The 17,333-nt window shown below is 45.9% G+C and overlaps 1 protein-coding gene across 6 annotated transcripts in view; it reads right to left on the reverse strand.

Annotated features, from left to right (window-relative positions):
- Positions 1-17,333, reverse strand: part of UACA (uveal autoantigen with coiled-coil domains and ankyrin repeats) — a 350,198-nt gene that overhangs the window by 16,768 nt on the left and 316,097 nt on the right. For all 6 annotated transcript variants that reach the window (XM_085644675.1, XM_085644673.1, XM_085644671.1 and 3 more), the window contains exons 10-12: positions 13,084-13,155; positions 3,235-3,336; positions 2,998-3,096 (exon numbers count right to left, since the gene is read on the reverse strand). In XM_085644675.1, coding sequence (XP_085500801.1) covers positions 2,998-3,096; positions 3,235-3,336; positions 13,084-13,155 — 273 coding nt within the window. The remainder of the gene's footprint in view (positions 1-2,997; positions 3,097-3,234; positions 3,337-13,083; positions 13,156-17,333) is intronic.

Consider the following 17,333-nt stretch of genomic DNA (forward strand, 5'->3'; position numbering starts at 1 on the left):
AGGGTCCGATTGATGCGGTTGAAGGAGGACTCTTTGTAATCGATCTGTAAGATCAGACATGATCCAGGCAAGAGCTGTATCCTGCTGAAGTGTTTCCAGAAGAATATAGTGGGCAACTGTCGAAGGCTGCTGCCCCTGCATCTACCGACATTCTCGCTGACTCCGCCAACTCCACCAGAGCAGTCTCAGTGTTGTAGCCTGATCTAAAGTCGGACTGAGTATCCTGTAGGATGTCATGATCATTTATAAAACTAGCCAGTTGCCATTGGACCAACTTCACTAACATTTTTGAGGGTGAAGGTAACAGTGAGATAGGGCGGTAATTGCCCAACTCCTTGGGATCTGCATTTGGTTTTTTCAACAATGGAAGTAAAAATGCATGCTTCCAAACATCAGGAAAGATGCCTGAGGATAGCATAGTATTCCAGATCAGGTTTATCCAGAGAGCCAAGGATCTAAATAGCTTGGTTGGGCACGGGTCTGACGGGGATCCTGACTTGCACTTTAAGATTTCCGCTAAGGATTCCTGAAGGGATATAGGGCGGAACACTGAAACAGTTCCACCAGATTTGATGTTATCCTTTAGCTGAGGTGTCCCCGTGTGCTCTCCATCCTTGAAGGAGGCATAGACTTTCCGGATTTTCTCATCAAATAAATTAGAGAGCTCAGTAAATAAGGACAGTGATGCCGGGACCTTTCCCTCAAGAGCCGAGGGACTGGTGAAGGATCGGACGATCCTAAAGACCTCCTGACTTGTAATCTCTGCACTTTCAATGCGCAATATGAAAAAATCTCTTCTAGCTGCCCTCATCATTTTTCGGAGTATCTGTTAAGGCTTACTTATATGCGATATTGGCCTCTGAGGTGTAATCTTTCCTGCGCCGCCGTTCAAGTTTTTTACACCTGCATTTTTAAGTTATTAGTTCTGTTAAGAACCAAGGGGTTTATGGGGACTCCCTTGCAGTCCTCACCGCTCTCAAGAGGAGCCACTGAATCTAGGGCAGAGGTAATCCCAAAATTGAACGCGGCCACGTCCTCATTCGGATTACTCGAGCTCTGTAGAACTTTTCCTAAAAGCACAGGGCCCAAGCTAATAGTTGTAGCCTTTTTCCAATTTCTTCTTGGCACCGTCTGATCTTCTCCACTCCACTCCACTCCACTCCACTCCACTCCACTCCACTCCACTCCACTCCACTCCACTCCACTCCACTCCACTCTAATTCACTCCTCAACACTCCAAACTACAAATCCCCATGACGCTAACTTTTAGTTATGCTGAACAGCAGCCACATAGGTGTACAACATGGCTAAAACACATTGCCACAGCCAATAGCTCTTGCATAGGCGAGACCTATTGGCTTTGCCAACGTTTGTGTTTTTTTTTTTTTAAAGATGCAATAGGTCACCAAGCAACAGCAGCACATGCACGCAACCTGCAGACTCAACCTAAAAAGGGAAAAAAATAGAAACATTGGAATATTGGAGTCGACGGCTTGTACCGGCACTTATGGGCCGTCTGCCAGTCCACTGTTTTCGATGGAGCTCTAAACATTCCAACGTTCTAAAAGTCTTTTAAAGCACGGTCTTCAAACTGGGGGGTGGGCGCCCCTAGAACGGCTTCAAGTGATCCCAGGGGGCGCCAGGCTCTGGCCAAAAGAAGCATTATGCTGATAAGTGACTTGTTTTCAATGGAGAACAAGCATTTGCAATGCAATAGGTCTTGCATTTACAAGAGTTTGAGCTATTGGAACTGTAAATGCCAATAGCTTAAATTCTCGCAAATGTGAGACCTATTGCATTGCAAATATTTTTTGTTTCCAAGCGCTCCATCCTGTGCTTGCACGATAATAGACGCCACGCCCCTTTCTTTAGATGAACCGCCATCAAAGTGAAAGCACGGTATGGGGCGCTTTTTTCCAAAAAGGCATTTGTTTGAAAAACAAGAGCAAGAGCAATGCCATTCCCTGCTGGATGAGGGGAGCTGGCTCCCCCGTAGTCTCCAAAGTTACAGTGCCAGGGCCTGAGAGAAGGGGTCCGTGGGTCCAAAATTAGTTGGGAGAGGGGAGCTGTGTGCCCCCCCCTCTAATTTCAGCACCGGGGATGGGGTCCCTGGGGTTGAAATCAGCCCAGGGAGGTGGGTCGCGTTCCCCCTTCCCAAATATTAATGCCAGGGCCCGTGGAATGGGGTTCTTGGGCTAAAATCAGCCCAGGAAGAGGGGCTCTGTGTGTCCCTCCCCTTAGTTATGATGCCTGGCTCTGGGGGATGGAGTCCCCAGGGCTAAAGTAAGCCCGGGAAGGTGCTGTGTGCCTTCCCTCTCCCCAATTTCAAAACCAGGCCCCAGGAGATGGGGTCCCCGGGACCAAAATCGACCTGGGAAGGGTTGCTGCATACCCCTCTCCCCAAAATATTGCTAGGCTTCAGGGAATGGGGTCACGGCGGACAAATTTAGCCCAAGGAGGGGGGCTGTGTACCCCCCTTACACTAATGCTACTGGGGGACCAGGGCATGGGGTCCCTGGGGCTGAAATCTGCCCGTGGAGGGGGTCTGTGTGCCCGCCTCTCCCTAAATATCACACCGGGCCTTGGAGGATGGGGTTCCCCAGGGCCTGAGGCCATCCACCCACAGTGCATGGCTGTAGGCCATGTGCAGTGTGGTGTTGGCTCGCAGGATGGTTGTACTGAGGAACAGGTTACATAAAATAAATATGGGGGGGGGGCTCTAAAACTGTATAACAGATCCTTGGATAATTGGGCAGTTAAGTACTTTGCCTCATATCAGCAGTCATCTAGGAACATGAGAGTGTGTGAGTGTGTGTAAAAACAACCCACCCATTATTTCCCCACTGCCACCAAACAGCCAGTGCCATGTGGAATTCGCAGGACTGACATATGATAAAGTGTCTCAAGTTCAACCTTATGACAGGTATACACCTTGACTTCATCTCAAGTCTAACATTCCTTACAATACCATAGGCTAACTCAAACAATTAAGTTTACCTCATAATACTTTAATCTGGCTTTCAGGGACTCAATGGTACGCACACTGCTCTCGTGTTCCTTCTCCTTTGCTTCCAACACCATTGCCAACTCTTCTTTCTAAAAGATAATATATATCTGTCCATTAAATGCTCCACTAAGGATTACAAGCCATTACCAACTGAAGAACCTAAAGGTCTACACCCAAACAATACTGCTTAAAAACTGCCTGCTATTTTAAGTATTTTATATGCAGACCTGTTGCTGCTTCAGCACACCACTCTTGTCAAACATTTGCCGATGTTCGCGCTGCATTTCCCACAACCGCTCTTTCAGCTCTTCATTTTCGGCCTCCAGGCCCTACAGAGGGTATAGAGAGAAGGCAACATGTCAAGAATGTAAACTGCTTAAACATAAATATATATGTAAGTACGAAGTACCTGCTTAAAATGAAAAAGTTACTTACCTTTGGTAGCAATATTTCTGGTGGACACTCCTTCTGCAGAGTCTTCACTCTTTGAATATCCCAAGTGCCAGACTAGATCCAGAAACTCTGCAACAGCTCTCCCACACTAGTAGCTGGTGCTTGCTTCATCTCATGGCTAGAAACTGCATTGGTGTGCCACAAAGTGTCACCCAGTGCCCTGACATCAATTTTTCCATGCCCCGAGACACAGACGGGGACAACATCAGATTGAACAGGAAAGTGCAGTGCAACAAACTACACTGGAACTATTTATTCAGTAATCTAAGATTGTCCTTCAGAAACTGGGTGGTGAGAAGGATCAATAAGGAATAAAGTACATAGAGTATCCACCAGAAGAAAGATAGTTAAGGAAGTTATCTAATTTTTTGGGTATGGATGATACTACCTGCAGATTACTCATCTTTTGAAGAGATACAACAGCAGCACCCTCTCCCAGGTGCTGGGTCTGAAGGAGTGGTCAAACACGGAAATCCGGATGTATGGAAAAGGCAGAATGGCCATCCTTTCTCACCTCTGAATCCAAGCAATAGTGCTTTGCAAAAGCATGAAGAGAAGCCCATGTGACCGCACAACAGATCTTTCTCACAGGAACACCTCTGCCTAGTGCAGATGGTGATACCTTCGCTCTTGTAGAATGAGCATGGATTCCCTATGGAGGATCCTTCTTAGTAAGGGCATAATACATTTTAATGCAGAAGACGACTGACCATGACCAGGTACTCTTCTGGACCGTCTTGCCTTTCCTGATGTCTACATATCCAACAAAGAGGGAGCTGGTCATCAGACCGAATCTGGCTGAGGATGGACTCGGTGTTACAATGCAGTTGGTTGGCTCACACTTGGTTCCAAGGCCTTCGTTCGGTGCAGACCATAGTTTTCTGGCAGTGGCAGACTGGAAGTCTAGACACGGACTTTGGGGCTCAACACTCGAACCTCTCAAGATCGGTGCTCGAGGTCAGGTGGAGAGTGTGTGATACAGTCAACTCAACGGTTGGGAAACTGCCTCTCGCTCAGTGGAAAACAGCAGATTATGAGCTCGATCCTGGGCCGAAGCAGGGGGTCTGTTGGCCCGTATTCTGTGGCTGTGGTTCCTCCTCAAAACCCTGGTCCTTGAAGAAATCGAGGGGGGGATGAGTTATTTCTGATTGTGCAGCGAGCGAAGCATCGATCTCAATGGTAACAGTCTCTTTTTTAATTTGAAGGCGAGGCAGGCAGCATGCCTGGTCGTGCTCCGGAGAGAGACGAGAGTTAGACACTATAATGGTCTGACCAGGGGTATTTGGACTGGCAGTCTGGACACTACCAGAAAGAGGCTCGTTTTGTTACTTAGTCTGCATTCTCAGAGAAAGAGGCTGAGGAGAAAGCTCCGAAAGGGGACAAGTGCCCTGAGGGGGCACCGTAAGGAATTCGGACGACGAAGACGAGTGATGAAACGAAGCTGCAGAGGATTGAGTCAAACAGATTGGGGTGGAAGCAGGGGGAGGTACCGGTGTCGAGCAGTTAGGAGAGAGAAATAGGTAAAGTCACTCTACCTCAAGACTCAGACTTCTTCAAAGAAAAACAAGTTGCACACAAACGACCCCAACACTTGATATGAGTATGCACAGCATCTGTATCTACAGCTGCACATGCCACAAATATATTGTTCCATATGAAAAGAGCTAGTGTCCCAGCCAACCGAAAAGGCGTGTTGGAGGCCACGAGCTTGTGGCCGAAAGTGTTGGCAGCTCCTGTCTGCAGGAGCCCAATCTCTCAGCTCCATGGAAGAGTGAAGAGTCCTCTCTCCTGAACACATCTTTGTAATAAGTTTAAATGTCCGTTTCAGATGGTTTTGAAAAGAACAAACCTCTTACTGAATGTAATCAATAACAAGCAACATACATCTTCATCTACTTCTGCTTCAAGGAAGCATTAACTGTAAATGTCATGTATAAACAACTCCTGAAATAAATACTAAACAATTGGATACATTGACTCATTGAATTACATATAACTGTTCAACTATCAAATCATACAGAAATAAATATCGAATAATATATGCGTGCTAAATGCAATACACATTTATAATTGAAAAATGTGACATCAAATAAGTGAATATATCAAATAGTACGAGGTACATTAGCACGAAAAACTTTAAGATTATATCACCCAAAGGGCAGCAATATAACATTTAACAGTGCCCACCGCACAACCTTGCTGGGATAAAGAAAGAGAAAACAAAACTCTAAGACCAGTGTGCCATCAGAAGTTCTACATACCATTCCAAATAAGTGTTCCATCATCCTGAGTAGACTGATTTTGTAGAGGGAAGACGGGCTGACTATATAATGTCGACCACCTCTGCTGGTAGGTGAAAGGAACACATGAGTCTCCACTCAGTCTCCAGGCATGAAGGTAGAGACTCTGAAGGTTGAGTTGCAGAACCGGCCCCTTTGTGGGAAAAGAGATCAGCATGAGAGGTGGTTGGAGCCGAGGACATGGAATTGCAGGAGTCTGCCTACCAAACCCTCCTTGGCCACTCCAGGGCGATTAGAATGCCTTGGGCCTAGTCCTGGCACTATTTCCTGAACACCCAATGAGATAAGCATATGGGAAGAAATGTATAGTGATGAGGAAAGTTTCACATCCACTGAAATGCAGCCCTAAAGGCTCTCTGCAACAGAAACTAGAGGGCACAGAACTGTGGGCAGTGAGCATTCTTATGAGTGGCAAAGAGATCCACTCAAGGTGTGCCTCACAGGGCGCAGAGGTCTCGAACTGCTTCCAGATAAAAACACCACTTGTGGTTGGCAATGTGACAGTGACTCAAACTGTTGGGTCTGGTGTTCAGAGAGCCAGGCTGACGACCAGACATGCGCCATGTACACCCCCACAGATTCTCAGGACTTTTTGGCAGAGAACATGAGACCCAGTATCTCCCTGCTTGTTGACGTACAAAATCATGGGCCTGTTGTCTGTCAAGATCTGGCCAGGTCACAGCAAAGGGTCAGACAAATTGCCTGCAGGGCAAGTAAGGTGATGTACTGAACCTGATTTCCTAAAGACCAGAGTCCCCTCATCTCCAGCTCCTCCTGATGCACACCTCACCTCAAAGTGGATGAGTCCATCACTACTGTGGCCACTACAGGTGGAGGGCAAAAGGATTTGCCTTGCATCAGGAGCTTCCTACCGAGAACCAGATCAAGCCTGTTACAGTGTCCTGGGAGATTACAATGGTATCCAACAGATTGCCTCCATGTTTGAACTATTGCAGATAGAGACACAACTTGTGTGGCAGTATGAATGCATGAACAGTAGAATGCAGGAAGCTAACATAATTATCAGGCGAAGACCCAGGAGTGTTGATACTCAGAATAGGAGGAATGAGAATTGGCAAGGAGTAGATCTACTATGAATTGCAGGCATCTTGTATGCGACTGCAGGAATGGTCTGAGGAACTATGCATCTTGCAAGTCGAGGAACACCATCCAATCTATAATTCCCAGCACCATAAGTACCTGGCAGCATCAGGAACTTTTCCTTGTCACGATAAAAGCTGAAGACCTTGAGGTCCAAGATCAGACAAACCATGGTCCTTCTTGTAAACTAGGAAGTACTTAGTCTCATCTTTGCCCAGTTTCCTCTTCTGGGACCATCCATTGGTCTTTTCGGCAAAAGGGCCGCCACCTCCCACTGCATGATTAGAAGGTGATCCTCAGGCTGTCAGGTTTGAGGGGGAGGGATCTGAGGTGGTGACTGTTGGAAAAGAAAGATCCACTGGTCTGTTGTAACTGCTTTCAGGCCTACAGATACTAAGACAACCTCCCTCCAACTTGCTGTTGTGTCCCCGTACATGGAAGGGCAAAAGCAGCTTTCCAGGTGGTGCGGGGAGGACCAGGAAGACAAGGAGGAGGGTTGTTGGGACTGTCGGTCTTTTCCTTTATGTCTGTTCTCCAGTCCCTATACTGAGGCAGAAATTGGTTTGAAAGATATATGTGCTGGGAGGAACAGGGTGAAAGACAAGCCCCATTCAGAGGCCTTTGTTTGCACACCTCGGTTTGCACCCTAGACACTACAGGCAGACCTCATGGGAGTCAGAAATGGACAGCTGTCCATGGCATGGCATGAGCAGAAGGGCTGAAACCCTGACTTCTTGAGATGAGACATTTTCCTTCCACAGAGAACCAAGCAGCAAATCTGAATAAATGTGAAAATTCACAAAGAGCATCTCCCAATCTGCGCCAAAGGGGCAGCAGAAAAAAGGAATGGATGTCAGGGTGCAAGGGAAGGACTATATGGATCCAATGAAGTCACACCAATGCCGCTTACAGCACTAGTTACGGCGCAGGAGAGCAATTGCAAAGTTTCCAGATCCACTCTGGTACTTGGGAAATTCTGTAGGTAAGAAATCTGCAGGTAGAAGTATCCATGACAAACATTATTGTAAGGGTTAGCATATACTCTCTAGGAGTACTACATATGTAGTTGGTGTAAAGGCTGCACACACTAAAGAGGAGCTGTAGCTAGGTTTGTGGGAGAATAGGAAGCGAAGTAGGCACTATAAGTAGTGCACACAAGTTAGAGCATGTTGTGTACATCTACGGACAGGCACACACTGCAGACGGGCAGTGTGCTAACACGCCGGAAAACAGTACATTTCAGCAGTGCAGGGCAAGTCAGAATGTAGAGGAGTATGCTATAAAGACATGGTACATGTATGTGCTGCGGAATTTTAGAGAGAAAGTACGAGAACGATCACTGCGTTGGATATTCTGCAGATTTTGTGTGTTTTTTTATAGTCAGATGTACCAACAAAGCGTACCCTTCAATGACTACAACAGGCATGAATCACCAATTCTTGTTAATTATTCTTTTTGCTCCAGTCGTCACTGAAAGTCCCCTCTCTTTTAAATAAGCACGAGTTCCAGACAGAATAGGCTGATAGCCGCTACCAGGAAGCCTTAGCGCACAGGCACGTAGTAACAAAGTAGAAGAACAAAATGGATGTCCCTGAACTCCCCAATGCTCCGTTGTCAGCACCGCACAAACAGCTTCATCTGTCTCAATGCACACAGCTACTTAGTAGTCCTGTGCCACGTTGTACGTGGGGATACAAAACAAATGCATAATTATGGCACGATAATACACCTGTCACTGTCGTAGTAGGTCAGCACACTTTAAAAAAATGCACTTTTCAACCAAAATCCTCGCCACAGAATGTGTACAAGTCATCGACAGACTTATAATCAGTAAATTCCTTTCCAGAAGATTAAGCGAGTTTGCACAGTCTTCACAGAGACAAATTCTGTAACAATTTGCAGAAGAACAAAAATAGCACTTGACGAGATGATTCGTGTCCAACCGAGTCAGCGCATGGATAGTGTTTACTCGTGAAACTAAAACCAGTGCCACACGCAGGATTTGTGATCTGATACTTCCTATACGAACAGCATGTACAGGATGCATATCATGCTTTGAATTTCCACCAGAATCCGCACATGCCTGATGTCACGTTTCCAAAATGACACGTATATGCAAGGACGTCTCTTCTTCATGTACCACCCTCAGTACAGACACCTAATCGGTGCTCTGCAAATCTTCCAGGGTAGCCATGCCTACAGCAAAACCAGGTTCCAGGCGGTAATCTGTAAAGGACTGGCACCAGCAGGAGTAGGAAATATGTACTGTAGTAACTCTAGTCTAGCTATTGAGAAACACCTGCCACGCAGTGGAAAACTAAAAACTTCACAACACCTGTACATACATGCTGCAGGGCCTGCTGTCTGCACCGCCTTCCCGCTACATTGCGAGACACAGGCTCTTTTAGCTCAACAGGCGTGCAACCAATTTATTTTAAAGCCAGTATCTTGGTTCCACCTAAAAACCAAAGCAGAGGCGGGGAAGGAGAGTGGGCACGGAGAGGAACCTACAAAAATGATGTGAAAATCTTTCAAGCCCACCAGGCCTAGTATATTCACCCCACTGTCCGCTCTGGATATGTTCGGCCCTCCAGAGCTCCTACACAGACCTGCTTTATGGGTGTGTTTCATGGGAGGAAACCTACAGGTGCAGAAGAAATCCTGATCCCTTGTGTTTTGCATTACATAGAGAAGGGCAGCACCGTTCTTCTGGGGTTTGCCTCCAGGAAGAGTATTGTAGCAGACAGGCTGGAGTTTTCAAACCTGCAGCTCAAGAAGCAACTGCCAGACACAGGAGCGTAGATTGCTTTATTGAGTATTAAAAACACCCTGCAAACCTTCCTTCCCATTTGTTTTTCTTTTTACAGAGTTTCATATAGCGCAAACTTGATCCGAATCGGGTATCAGAGCGCTTTACACAGCACCAGTTGCATTACATGAGGACACATTCATTTTTGTTAGGCACAGGGAGATTCAGTGATTTGCCCAGAATCACAGGTTGTTCAGTGTCATTGCAGATACTGGAACCCAGTTCCCCAGATTCGAGGTCGACCGCCCTAGCCATTAGGCCAACTCCTCTCTGTTATCAAGTCCGATATTTACCTCCAAACTCTTCGACACTCACATCTCTCTTCGACACCTTGGAATGTGAGGAACACTACTTACACACAAACCCCTTGATGCAGTCCCCAGAGCTCACAGAGACATCCAACAAATACAGGGCAAACAGACAGCGCAGGCGAAGGACAACCAAGTTTCACAAGCTTTTCCTTGGATTTCCTTGTTTTCAGCATACTACTACCCCTTCCTTGTATCATCTCAAACCTCTTGTACTATTCAGATCTCCCAAACAAGCCTTTCTAAACCCTTCCCTCTGACTCGTCCCCACCCCCATCCCAAACCTCCTCCTGCTGCTACAATCTCCAAATAAATACTTTCTAGACCCCTCCCTCCTCTATCCTTTTCAATCCAACCAACAGACTCACACATCCACCGTTCAAATTATTTTCATATTTCCCTATACTAATTCACCACTAATCCTGTTAGGCTTCTGGAGTAGGGTGCAAAAGTGCTTTGATGCCTCATTAGGGGTACCAAGCACTATGTAAATGCAATTTACAATTACTCACAGCTCTTACACATGCATCCACTTAGCATAATCTTTCTTACAGCTCTTGTTGGTTGGTGCTCCTCCACTTTACTGTTTTTAAATTCTTTCACATCACTGTTTACCATGCAGACTTTTCGCAGCCATCCTCGACTTGTCCTTATCCTAGGCTCTTCCACGTCATCATGGTAAAAGGGCGGTGTGAGAGTTACACCCACTTCTCTTCTATCACTCTTGCACATGAACCCACATTACCCTGCTAACTGCATACAGTCCTTAATGTTGATTGGTTATGCACCAACTATTCCTCAGGCTATAGAGCAGTGTAACTATGCACAATGCCACGCTCATCCAAGAATGTCTTCCTCTGCGCTACGCTTTGGTCAATCATGATTTTATTTGGTGGTCATCCGTCTAAATGCATTTAGCAAGAAACACAAACACAGAGTCCCTTTATTCTTCTAGTGAGCCCAGGGTAGGTGGAAATGTAGACAATGTACTAGTTTAACAATGTATCTTCTGCACTCAGGGATCTGGGGCAAGTACGTGCTAACAAACATACATACAACACACCCTGCCTGCTAGAGAGATGGCCAGAATTATAATGGAGCAGAATCCGGAGTCAGAATCTTCCATAAAACAGGGTAACTCCTTAAATCCGTGACTCATTACGTGGAGGACTTTGGCCTGACTCAAGAAACAATAGGGCCCCAGTGCATTACTTGTAAGTCATTGTAGCCTATTAACAGGATTCCTTTCCAAACTCATGGAAAACTGCACCTCCCTGTGGTATGACAGAAAATGTTCTCAACAGCTTCAAAAGGAATGAGAATGACAGGCATGTGTGTCCCATTTGTTCCTCGCCTCATCCCAGTTATATCCACTATGGACCACATATGGAAGACAAGCTGTAATAAAAACTATCATAGGCACCGAGCCCGACATAACAGGAAGCTAAAGCAAAGTATCATATAGTATGGAGCATAACCAAAGTACTTGTGAGTAGCATTTCCTTACGTTACATGCATGCCTGGCTCCTTTCATTCCAAACTTCAAAGGATCACCCAGTATTGTTTCAATCCTGTCACTTTTTTGTGGGGACGAAGTTAGAAGCGGACTTCTGGATCTATGTCGGCAGGCATGGAAAAAAGGAACTGATGTCAGAGCACATGAGTGGGGTAAATATATGGCTTCACTCTGTCACTTATGGGGCGGTTTGAAGCGAGCGCAGAGCCCAATGACACCACTTAGCTGTGCACAGAAGAACTGCTACAAAAATCTCCAGACCTAGTCTGGCACCTTGTGAGGAACATGCAGTTAGAAGTAAGTGATCAAGAAGTACTCAAACTGAACAATAGTGCCTTTTTGCCAAGATCGTCTATAAGTTGGACAAATCCCATATTCCTTTTTTTAGATCCTTCACAAAGGCTTTTGTAGGGGTGAGTTCTTAAGAGTAATAGTGATCCACATTGGGTGATTTGGCTGCTAGAGTGAGTCATATGTAAAAAAGCAAATGCTTATACTACCGTTGGGCCCATTAGATGCCAGTGCTGACAGCTTACTCGGGGTGAGACAACCACATGTTTCTCCCAGCAATACAAGGGGAGACAACATTTTGACTGCTGTGTGCACCGATTTAATGTGATTGGTCAGGATGGATTCACACCATGCCTTCATTTTGCTTCCACTTGCCAACCTCAACATCTATTGTGGACAAAGATGCCTTAAACCTGTTGCGATAAGATACAGGGGTAACCCGGTATTCCTCAGAATCTGAGCTTCGAATGGTATAATATACAAAAATTATACTGTCACATATGTTCAACAAGTCACTTATACCTTAGTGAAGAGTCTGATGGTTGCAGCTCATCACACATCTATGCTGACAAGCGAGCACAGGAGTATCGTGGAGTGTTGACTCAGATGCTTATGTTTAATTCTTTGGGCATGGCAAGGCACCCGCTTCGGATTATGGTAAACTGTTCAGCCCCTTTGTGGAGTGGTTGCAGACAACTTTCTTTGTTATATTTGCGGACCTTTCTAACATTTGGCATTATCTGGAGTGTGTATGCATCTATTTTGATCCAGATGAAGACCAGAGTCAATGAACTTATTCTTCCACAGGTCGAAACGTCAATGCTAAAATGTCCAACGCTTGGATGCTATAACTGTTGGTAACAGCAAAAACTGTAAATAGGAAAGTCTGCCCCAAATTATACTAATTTGTACCTGATGAATCCAAGCATCTTTATATGTTTGTATTGTACCCATCTTTACACAATACGTTCACTTTTCACGAATACTGCAACACTGCACTTAGTGTGATCTTCGGGACACCTATATTGTGAAAATAATAACCATATGTGATATTAGAAACAATAAATGTTTCATTAAGACGGGAAACTTGAACTCAGTGTGTAATTTGATTTGTAATGTAACCTTTAGACACTCTTCTCTAAGGTATAAGCGACTTGTTGAACATATCCTACTGTAAGACAGACAGCAACTTGAAACCAAGTATAGAGATCAGTAAAAAGACAAAGCTGGAGGCAGCTAGTCTCATGTAGAGTGACCACATAACAAATATGACACTAAGTGAGTAATAGCAGACATACCTGATGCTGCTGGTGCTCTCGAAAGATTTGCTGCTGCTTCAGTTTATCCTGCTCTATCGCGTGGTGCCACTTCTGCGGAAATAAATAGACCATCACACACGTGGGAAAGGCATGCAGCTAAAAAAGACAGCAACTCATTGTCAGGCTTACAAACTTAAGTAATCACAAATCACACATTCATTCACACAGTAGAAAAACGTAAATCATGCCTCCCAAAAAAAGCAACGTAATGTCAAATTTGTCAACTGAGTCAACTGGCATATGGAGGCAGGGTAAATGGAGGCAGCAGTGAACTTGTACGTGAAGATCAAGTGTGGGTATACCACGTGCAGTCGTGCAAGCTCGCATTTTGCAGCCGGTAGTGGGTTGCGTGCAGATTTGAGACCACACCAGAATGACTCGGGGTCTATGAGCTCAATGAGGATGCAAGAAATGATCCCGGAGGCCGCCTGTCCTAGGATCTCAGTTAGGGGAAATTGTGCTACGAATCCACAAGACAAAGCGTTGAGGAGTGGAAAGCTGCCTATTGGCCTCCCCATGCGTGCTTCTTGCCCAGCCTGGATGAAAAGTGCCCAAACCTCGAGCTCCACATTTAGAGGGTCTGGCGTTTAATAGCCACAAGCATGCGAGTCCTACCGCTCCTCCTGCATCACCTCCTTCCTTCTAAGGCAGCAGAGCAGCCGCATTCATCTACCCCCCTAAACCAACTGCTTTATCTATTCACGGTTGATTGGCACAAATACACAATTGCATTTGCAGATAATGCTAAACTGAATAGTGCATCTAGATTATGCACCAGCTTAGTTTAGTCTGGTACTTACCTTGATATCAGTGGCTACCAAAGGCATGCCTGGGGCAGGCTGGCAGGCCAGGGTATATGAGAGACGCCATAGGAGGATGCGGATGTTGACTCATAATCCTCTGTCTTGCCCCAGACTCTGGACATGGGAAAGTTTAAACCCGGCAGAATGCACAGATCTAGTGCATCGTCTACAAATGCATCAGAAGGTGTGAACAGGCAGTGCGTGTATGTGCATGGTTCAAGCTGCTCTTTATCTGTTGGACTGTCTAGTATGGAGTGCCTTAATTCCCCCACATCCCATGAACCAAGGGAAGCCCTGTCAGTTTACAGTCTGCTGTAAACTTGTAATCTCTGCAGCTGAACTGTCAACACTTCTAAGAAACTGACTGGCATCAGGATCTCATATGAAGGAACCTTGTACACGTTAATCGCTGCCTACAACCGTGGAACAGAGAGCGCCAAACCCTGAGCGTAATATTAGGGCTATGAAGACTTAATCAAACTTTCCCGCATAAGAGTTCTACACACCGCAGATATCATCACTATGGGCTGCAGAACAGCTCATGTAACATAACTCAATATTCGGATTTGTATAGACGCAGATTTACCCCTTCAGCACCTCAGTGCTGAATAATAGATGTTTATTGTTACCCAGCAGCCAGCACAATGATACTCCGTTTATTGACCTGTGAAGAATGAAAGTCTGAGTGGACCCACCACGGTTCGAGTTCCAACCTGGAACGCATGTATCAGCCCACTGAGCCAGCAGACCCGACTTGCGGCAGAGACATGCGAAGGCAACCATAACTTCCGTCAAACAGAAGAGCAAACAAGTCTAACTCACCCTTGCACCCACTGAGCACCCTCTACCAATTCACACATGACAGCGTCCGACCCAGACAGGAAACAAACGGAACAATGCACCTAGAACTATTGAAAAACACCCCACCATAGACAACCAACAACAGAAAAACACTGGAATACGCGTGTTTACTCTTTCATAACACACATCCCATTTCTCTTTTTAGGAAACTAGACTGGCCTTTATTCCACTTGGTGGCAGTGTTACACAGTAAGACATCATTAAGGTAAGAGAAAAGTTTGGAACGAAAATTGATAAGCAAAACAATGGAAACTAAGTGGAAGAGAAAAACAATTATTACTAAAAGGCCGCATAAGAAATGAAGATTTTGTCGGAGTTTAAAACCATACCTAACTGGGGGCATGGCCCGTTTTGATTTTGGGCACAGGACTGTCACAGAGGTAGGAGTGTGATGCACGTGCCATATATAGGAGGAGGAGGAGTTTGAGGCAGCGACATCTGAGGAACAGCTGTTTGAGGAGTGTGCGATAGTAAGAGCCGAGGGGGGGCCAGAGTGCTCAGAGCATGGCTCCTGCAAGGACCCTTGCTACAAATGCGTGCATGCCATGAATCCTCTCCAGCAGGATATCCCCAGGGTAAGGGGCCAGTGGAGCATGCTTTGGATTTTGTCGTTATGACGAAAACACTTTCCAGTTCAAAAGACTGTTACCCATCATACATTTGCCTCTATAGTGCGGTGTATGTGCATATCAATCTCTGAGTTTTTATTTTAAATGCCTTATTTTAACTTCATGGTTTTCACTTTGATATTTGCTGTTCCAAAATAAACATTAACAAATTTATTCACAGAAAAGTTACTCATGAAAAACTGTTGCTTTTCTCCCTGTTACAGGCCAATGATTCACCCTAAACTGAAAGAATGTATTCTCATTCCGTAGTTATATTAACAAGCATTTACAATGCAACGGTCTCGGCATTGTTAAAGTTAGAGCTATTGGCATTGCTCGTGACATTATTCTATAGCTATCATTTCAGGGCCCGTTTTTAGGATGCCGGCGTCTCCGCACCCCGCTGGCTCAAAGAGCTTGAAAAAAATAAAAGCGACATAATACAGATTGGAGACACATACACAAACACCGCCCCCCCAAACACTCCCTCCCCCAAGGCCTCTGCTTACTAAGCATAACTGTGTACATTTTAGTACAGAATAGTCAGCCCTTTTATCTAAAATGACTGGCACTCATCTCCTGAAAGTAGTGAATGAGCAGACTCCCAGCTGGTGCGAAGTACACAAACAGCGGTCTGCACGAAAGCAGAGTAATGACAATCTACTATACAAACGGTATACAAACAACTGCACCAGTGAACCGAATTATACTACACTGCCACCCCACGACCCGCCAATTACGGTGTCGTTGCAATTGGTTAACACTAAGGTACCAACTGCGTGATCTAAACTCGGAGTCCGAGGCAGTAACTTTGGCAGAGTCTTTTATCGGTGGATACAATTGCAGTTAATACCAAATAAACAATGCCTGCAGATTATCAAATATTGCAATTTGAACTATTTTATTAAACAACGTTTACATTCTCGGTATAACCCTCTTGGTTTGGCAGCCTCAAGAAACACAACTTGCTGGTACTCACAGCAGAAGTGGCACCGCTCGCTGTCGACCGCCGGGGCACTCATGGGTATAAAATGTAGGTGGAACACCGTAAGAAAAGGCCCAGGTCTAATGCAGAAGTGCCTGCGCTTCCGCGCGTTAGGAAGCGGGGAACGTTTACCTTTGAATTCCTGTAAACATTCAGCTCTCACACACCGCAGGACCCCAGCGCTGTCCTTCTCTCGAGGACCCCGCGTACAAGGGGAATTAACGCACTGCCTGCGAAGTAGCGGAAGTAAAAACGCCGGTACGGCGAGTGTGAAGCAATAACACCAGAAGAGAAGGCAAGCCGTAAAGCAAACTGGGGAACCAGATCAGTACAAAGGAACGACGTGCTTCTGTGGGGAATACGGAAGGAAAGTGCGGTAGGGCCTTGGCTAACCATAGGATCAGTGGAGCGAATGAGGAAATAGATGCGTGCAACGACTCAGAGTTTGGTTTGTTCAAACTGGGCCGTATCGCCTAATAAACTTACACCGGCCATAGTGCTGCAAGAATATGACGCACGGAATGATAGAACAGAGTGTTACCATGGAAGAGGAGGGACGATACCATGGGCGGGTAAAGAGTGGGTCTTCGAGGGCCTCGCAGGAAGAGAGCGGACGGTAGATGAGTGCAGGGCGAAGGAGAGAGCAGGGTGAGAGGACGAGCACACCACTGCCTTTCTCCGAGGTTAATGCCTCAGAGAAACGCAGCGTCGTTTTAGGATTCGGGCGTATTTTTCTTTCTCTCCTCTTGCCAATGGCTGGAGGAGAGAAAACAAACACGCCCAGAGAAAGAATCGAAAAAACACGCTCCCGAATCGCAAAAAGACGGGGCTTGTTTGGAGAGACAAACCTCTTCGCCATTGGCTGACCAGCATTTAAGAGGCCAGCCAATGGAGAAGAGGAGAGAAGAGAGGCGGGTTCAAGCCCCTCTTCTCCAAGTCATTAAATCTCGCGAGTGAGACTGCGCAAGCGCA

The sequence above is a fragment of the Triturus cristatus genome, chromosome 3_1, assembly GCF_964204655.1.
Source record: "Triturus cristatus chromosome 3_1, aTriCri1.1, whole genome shotgun sequence".
NCBI classification, from domain to species: Eukaryota; Metazoa; Chordata; class Amphibia; order Caudata; family Salamandridae; genus Triturus; species Triturus cristatus.